This window comes from Atractosteus spatula, chromosome 14, assembly GCF_055471065.1.
Source record: "Atractosteus spatula isolate fAtrSpa1 chromosome 14, fAtrSpa1.hap1, whole genome shotgun sequence".
Classification (NCBI taxonomy): domain Eukaryota; kingdom Metazoa; phylum Chordata; class Actinopteri; order Semionotiformes; family Lepisosteidae; genus Atractosteus; species Atractosteus spatula.
This window is the reverse complement of record NC_142719.1, coordinates 34,452,477-34,459,189: the sequence shown is the minus strand read 5'-3', so window position 1 is coordinate 34,459,189 and position 6,713 is coordinate 34,452,477. Positions and strand designations below refer to the sequence as shown.

General features: G+C 32.3%; 1 protein-coding gene across 1 annotated transcript; it reads left to right on the top strand.

Annotated features, from left to right (window-relative positions):
- Nucleotides 1–308: 308 nt before the first annotated feature.
- Nucleotides 309–6,390, top strand: LOC148821173 (cell adhesion molecule CEACAM1-like). Its single transcript, XM_088933433.1, has 6 exons — nucleotides 309–696; nucleotides 1,108–1,377; nucleotides 3,104–3,418; nucleotides 3,810–4,079; nucleotides 5,096–5,176; nucleotides 6,278–6,390. The coding sequence occupies exons 1-6, from the start codon at nucleotides 309–311 to the stop codon at nucleotides 6,388–6,390; spliced, it is 1,437 nt and encodes a 478-aa protein (XP_088789559.1).
- The last annotated feature ends 323 nt before the right edge of the window (nucleotides 6,391–6,713 follow it).

Here is a 6,713-nt window from a genome sequence, read left to right as displayed (position 1 = left end):
GCATGCACCATTCTGAAATAGATCTGTATATCTATTCCAATTGAGTCTTAAAATTGAAGTATGTTTGTGTTGTGCACCTCGTAATGAAAAGTCATAGACTGCTTAATGCTGAAAATCATACTTCGCATCTAGTGGCTCACTGCTCCCCTAAACCCTTACAAACCATGAACAGAACCTACTCTGAGATCACAAAGCCATTGTCACTCGCTGACGCGTTCAAGTACTGTATCTTACTGTTGGTTCATATTTTTGTTTCTGATTGCACCAGATGCTTCTTATTATTTAAATTTGTTCACAAAGTTATACAGATGTGTCATTCAGTAATTACTGAATACAAGAAGATGACACTATGGTTTTCTTCATTTGTTTTGATCATTTTTTTAAGCATGAGTGGAGCTAGGAAGGAGCATGTAATGGCAACCAGAAATGTTGGAGAGTTTGTGTCTCTTTTCCTACCAGACATGCCACTGACCAACATTAAGGATTTAGAATGGAAAACTAAAGACCTTAAAGTGGCAGAGTTCCAAAATGGCATCTCATCTTTGCATGATTTATACAAAAACAGAACAACTCTGTTCTCTAATGGAACCCTGAGGTTAGATAAGCCTATCAAAAATGACAGTGGAACTTATACCCTAGATGTTTATGATGAAGGGGAAAATGTGTTCAAGGGTTACATCTGGCTTGATGTACAAGGTAAGTCCTTTTATTAAAGTATGTTATTGATTGATTTTTAATGAAAATCCTCAGAGAATGTGTCAATGATAAGAATGTATATAGATAATAAAAAAAATATATTACAGGAAAGAATGTTACATTGGCCTTTAAGATAACTTATAGTTCATGATTTAAGTCTCATACAGTATATATCAATGGATAAAAGTTATATCAATATGCCTATATTTGATCAGATTTTAGACTTGGTTGCTGCTGCAACAACAGTTGTAGTTTTCATAACAAAATTTCTAATTTTCCAGTTAAATGATTTAAATAATTTGGAAACATTTTTTAAATGAGTAAAATGAAAAATATACATATTGCTCAGAGTATTCTACATTATATTACCAGTTCAGGAGTTGTGTTTTAAAGTTTTTGATTTATTTTCAGAGTCAGTCTCTCAACCTATTGTGAACTCATCCTGTCAAGATGAAGAGCTGGTCAAACTGATGTGTGTGGTGGAGAAGGGAGATAATGTTTCTTACAAGTGGAGTGTAAATGGAACCCCACTTGAAAACGTGCTCACTCCCAGGAATGATGGAGGTGGAATTCTAGCAGTGATAAAAAATAACTCTGACGAATTTACCTGTACTGCAGAGAACAATGTCAGCAGCGAGACAAGTGATCCCTTCAAACCTTCATGTGCTTGGAAAGAAACAGGTTTTATAATTCATTTTTTGATACTTTATTTTTTTTCCCAATCTTTCACTATTTACAACGCATAGTACATACTGTACTATAGCTACATAGTAATTTCAGGGTATTATCACAAGCAATCAGTTTGTCATTTTGATTTTTTAATGGGAAATACTTAAATTAACTTCACCACCAAATCAATTATTCATAAAATCATTATGCTTCTGTATTACAGTGTAATGCATGGAAACCCAATGGTATTAATAACTGCAGTTTAACTTCCCATTTCTCCCTGTCTTTTTTGTTTTGTGGGGTGCTGGGCTTAAAATAATTTCCTTCTTAATAAAGATGCCAAAAGAAGGAACACATTTATGCTATGTCTGCTTCACTCCTTATGTAAAATGTTTCTTTTTGTATTTGTGCATGTTTTTGCAAAAGAGTCCTTGCTATTAACAGATTGTAAATAGGGATGGTCGTTTACCACAATATACTACAGTATGCTTTATCATTGGTTTTGAGAGCATTTCTGTTTTGAATTTCTTCAGGCAGTTAACACCAGGAGGCTGGAAATTGGTTCCTACAGAACATTAAAAAACAGAAATAAAAAGATACTGCATTAATTTGAAGTGCTCTGATGTGCAGTTGCACAAGTTTACTAAAAACACTACAGAGAAACACCTTATTCCTGTTTTAGATCCAGAACTTTTAAGTAATAATGTGTGATGAGTAATAACTGACCTTTTTCCTACTCCTGTTGTCAGTCCCAGAATAAAAGCCCCTAGCAATGTCTTTTTTGTTTCTTTGAGTAACTTCACGGTCAGTGTGTGGTCATTTGCACACAATTGATCACCTTAATGCAAGTCTGCTTAATTTGCTCCTTTATTTGAGATTTCTTCAGACTGCATACTGTAAGTTTTTCTTTATCTGAAATTTTGAAATAAGTAAATATAATTGTACAGTGCTTTGTACTGATGCTTTTTGATATTTGATGAAATATGCAGTTTTGGATTTACTCTCAACTACTTTTGCCTACTAACACAGCATGGCATTGAAAAATATTTTGCCTATTTTATGAAAATAGGCACCTTGAGTTTAATATCAACTACTACCTCTTAACACAGCATGACATTGAAAAATGAAGAATGCAAATAAATATATACACAATGTCATGAAGATAGACAGTATAATAAATTATTACCTTGGACCTAATAAGCTAGTACTTAGAGGCAAAAACAGGAAGCAGTATCATCAGAAAAGTATGTATTTAACATTGAACTTCTGTAATGTTTGGAAATATAAATGAAAAATGTGAACTGGGATGTACAGCATAGTGGTTTAAATGCACAGAATCATTTACTTTCCAATAAAATGGTACCATGTACCATGTACCATTTTAAAGAACATTTAATAACATTTAAAGAACTTAATAGTAGCATATTTTTAAATGGAAGAATGTTTATGCTGTGCTCCTCTTAATCAAAAGTGAAACACCACATATTGTTGAAAGCCATTATCGACTTCTAATGACTCACTGCTCACATAAATCCTTGCATAAGGTGATAAACATGACTGATGTATGCTTGTATTCTTATTTTACTATTGGTTTACTGTTGCTCTTCTGCTCCAGATCTTCTTATTTTGTTTTTTTAACTGTGCATGAAGTAGTGTCCTATTCTTATGCCTTCTATAAATGTTGACTGTAAAACGTGGCTCATATGATTATTTAATGGTATACTGTATTTATTTTCAGTCACCAGTGGAGCAAAAGAAGAGGATGTGATAGTAACCAGAAACCATGGAGAGTTTGTGTCTCTTTTCATACCAGAAACACCATCATCCAACATAAACAATTTGGTATGGAAATTTAAAGACATTAGAGTGGCAAAATTACAACGTGGTAATATTCACTCACATGATCTGTACAAACGTAGAACAACAGTTTTTCCCAATGGCACCCTGAGACTGGACAAACCTCTGAAAGAGGACAGTGGATCTTACATCCTAGAGGTATTTAATATAGAAGGAGAAAATATGTTCAAGGGCAGTGTCAGGCTAGAGGTACAAGGTGAGTCTTTTTTTAATGTAGTTCATTGGAAATGAAAAGTCTCTGAACCCATTTTAATGTTAACAGGGTTTGCACTGCATTAAAATTAATACACGAGATTCCTTAATTCCTCTAGAAAATTAAAATAAACAACAATATTATACAGACTGAAGATAAGGAAAATAAAACAATCGGAATTTTATTACATAGGTAAAAATAATTGTATAGTGTATTGTACTGATGCTTTTTGATATTTTATGAAAATATGCAGTTTGAGGTTTAATATCAACTACGTTTGCCTCTTAACACAGCATGGCATTGAAACTATTTTGCATATTTTATAAAATATGCACCTTTGAGTTTAATATCAACTACTTGTGTAATATCTTCCAATTACTGAATTCAATTGCAGATCCTGTCTCGCGGCCAGTTATACAAGCATCCTGTCAAGATGAAGGAACAGTAAGACTGGTGTGCACAGTGCAGGAAGGAGATAATGTTTCTTTTCAGTGGAGTTCAAATGGGGCCCCACTCAATAGCAGCCTTGGAACCACTGATGATGGACATAGTGTTCTTATTGCAATCAAAAATGTCTCTGAGGAGCTTTCCTGCACTGCGGAGAACAACATCAGCAGACAGACAAGCGCTCCCCTGAAGCCTTCTTGCTTTTCAACATCAACAGGTTCTCAATTCAATTTTCTTTTCTAATGAAAAACTCAGTGCATTAAGTTATTTGTGACATTTGAATCTGAGCATTCTATCATGTATTGTTTTCAGCTTAATGTTCCTAGTAGACTTTCACATTAATAATGAATGTTAAATGAAACCATTTCTTCCATCATTTACTACACAGCAACAGACATGGAAGATCAATACCAGTATTACACTAATCTGTAAAATAACACTGACAAGTCAAGATGCTAGTTAATAATTCGACATGCTACCCTTGTCCAAATTATGTTGTGGAGTTTCTCAAAGAACAAGACAATGATGAAAACTAAAATTGAATATGCAGTATACAGACATATACAGTACTGTATATATATAAAATACACTGATATACTGTATATGAAAACTACATCATGTATCATACTGTATATAATTACAATAACTATTTACTGTTATATAAGAAAGAAAGGTCAGTGTAATTTGTATATTTTATATTTTTTATTTTCTTGGTCAAGAATCTTCAGGTAATAATCTTATTAATTATCTATTATTATTAAAAAATAGTACTGTATATTTTAAAAGGGTTTAGGGTTAACTTATACATCTAGTCAGATGCTGCCCTTGAACACACTCTTTCCTTCTTAAACTTTCTGTCAGAATTATAGCTTTTAAGTTGTGCAGTTGTACAAGTTAACAAATGAATTTACCAAGAAAGACCATATTCTTATTTTAGATCTGCTACTTTAGAGTGAGTGTGCGTGAGTGTGATCTATTTTCATTGTGGTATAATGTGCTTGTATATCTATGTTAACCCAAAACATATGTACACATCTGTACACATAAAAACAATAGCACTCACACAAACTGCAACAAAGTAATGGGAAAAGTTAACACTTAAGTAGTTGGAGTATTTGCAAATTAATAATACTGATCAACTGTATAATTTATCCAGTTTTCATGGAATATGAGCAGTGACATTCCTCATCTTCCCTGTTCCTGAATAAAACAGGTCTTCTCTTCTTCTCTTAGCATTGTTACGTATGATTGGAACACTCATTGCATTGGTTCTCTTGACTTCTGTGCTTTTCCTCCTGATCTATAAAGCCAAAGGTGAGAATAAAGTTCTTAACCTCTTAAAATTAATTCTTCTGTATTAATAGGTATACTAATGTATACCTAATGATCAATTATCATTTGAGCATGTTTGTTTTTAATGTTGTTTATTCCCAAATTGTTTATTTTCTATGAGGGCAGATATCTAGTCTATAGGAGTCATAGTGTTTATCAAGGAGAGAACAATATCTTTCACAGGAGAGCTTTAAATCACCATTGCAATTTTTTAATCTGCAAAAGCAAAAGGGGAGGTGTCATTAATGGCAGTATTTTGCTATTACTTTAACAGCTTGGAAGATACAGTACATACACTCCCTGATTTTCTCTTTTTGCATTTCCATTAAGAAATCTCTTTTAGGATGCAAGTGTTTAAATGACTAGCAAAGGTGTACACAGTGAAATACACTGTTTGAATTTTCAGTATAATGATAATGAAATGAAGCAATGGAAAACAGAATTATAAATAATATTTAAATAATATATGGAAAACATGTACCAAATAATTGGATCTGAGGTTCTGAAAGATCTGAAAGTTTTAATGATTTCAAATAATATAAAACTTCCGAACTCATTTTACTGTTCTTACCACTAACACAGGCTGTTTTGTCATGTTTGACTGTTATTAGTATTTTAAACAGGAAAACGCAGAAATACCAAATAGTCTCAGACAAATCAAGCTGTTCATTGAACACAAACATTCAGCATTCAAGTGAAATAACAGTACACAGCTTTTTCTGACCAATTATAACTGATATACTGTATACTGTACACACAATCCACAAGACGTCCCTGCACCCTAACAATCAAAGAAAAACAATCTAAGCTTTGGCTAGCAATGCACTTAAATGCCACACTTCTACCAGTCACAAACAAATATATTTTGAAAGGACATTACTTTTTCTCAATAATATATATATTTAATTATATACTTAACACATCTCGGAAATCTGAAGTGCATTGTGTAGACTACAGAATATAGTATACACAATGCACTCTAGTCTTGTCTTTTTATGTACTGTAGGAGTTTTAATGTATATTATTTTACAGAGAAATAAAAAAAACTAAGGGAAAATTTTGATCTCATTTAATGTTTTCCAGAAGAAGACATAAATCCTGGTAAAGAACGGGAGACCCAGTGCATGGATAAGGTTTACTTTCAAAATCATGCTCCTGACAGGATGGAAATAAAATTGCTCCACAGTGTTGTTTGATCTAACATGTATTTTAAATTTTATTTTTTTAAGTTTATTTTTTTAAGCTTAAGTTTTTTAAATTTAAGAAATTTCTTTTTCAAAAACCTATTAATTGCGTTTTCAATGAAGTGTATGGTGAAATGTGTAATATCAGGTTGGTTTTCATGTTAACACTCATCTTTGCTAAATAAATAACTTCAGATGCTTTTCTTGTTGAAGAAATAATAACATTAGTAATTTTAGATAGTGTTTTTCAGCAAGCAACTTTAATATTTGTGATACTATTGAGAAATGCATGTTTGTTGGTGTTGTTCTGAAACACATTTGTCATAATTTAGTCA

Coding starts and splice junctions, on each gene's coding strand:
- LOC148821173 (XM_088933433.1), top strand. CDS start 309: ATGTGTCATTCAGTAATTACTGAATACAAGAAGATGACACTATGGTTT. Junction 1,378..3,103: donor ATGTGCTTGGAAAGAAACAG/GTTTTATAATTC, acceptor ATTTATTTTCAG/TCACCAGTGGAGCAAAAGAA. Junction 5,177..6,277: donor CCTGATCTATAAAGCCAAAG/GTGAGAATAAAG, acceptor AATGTTTTCCAG/AAGAAGACATAAATCCTGGT.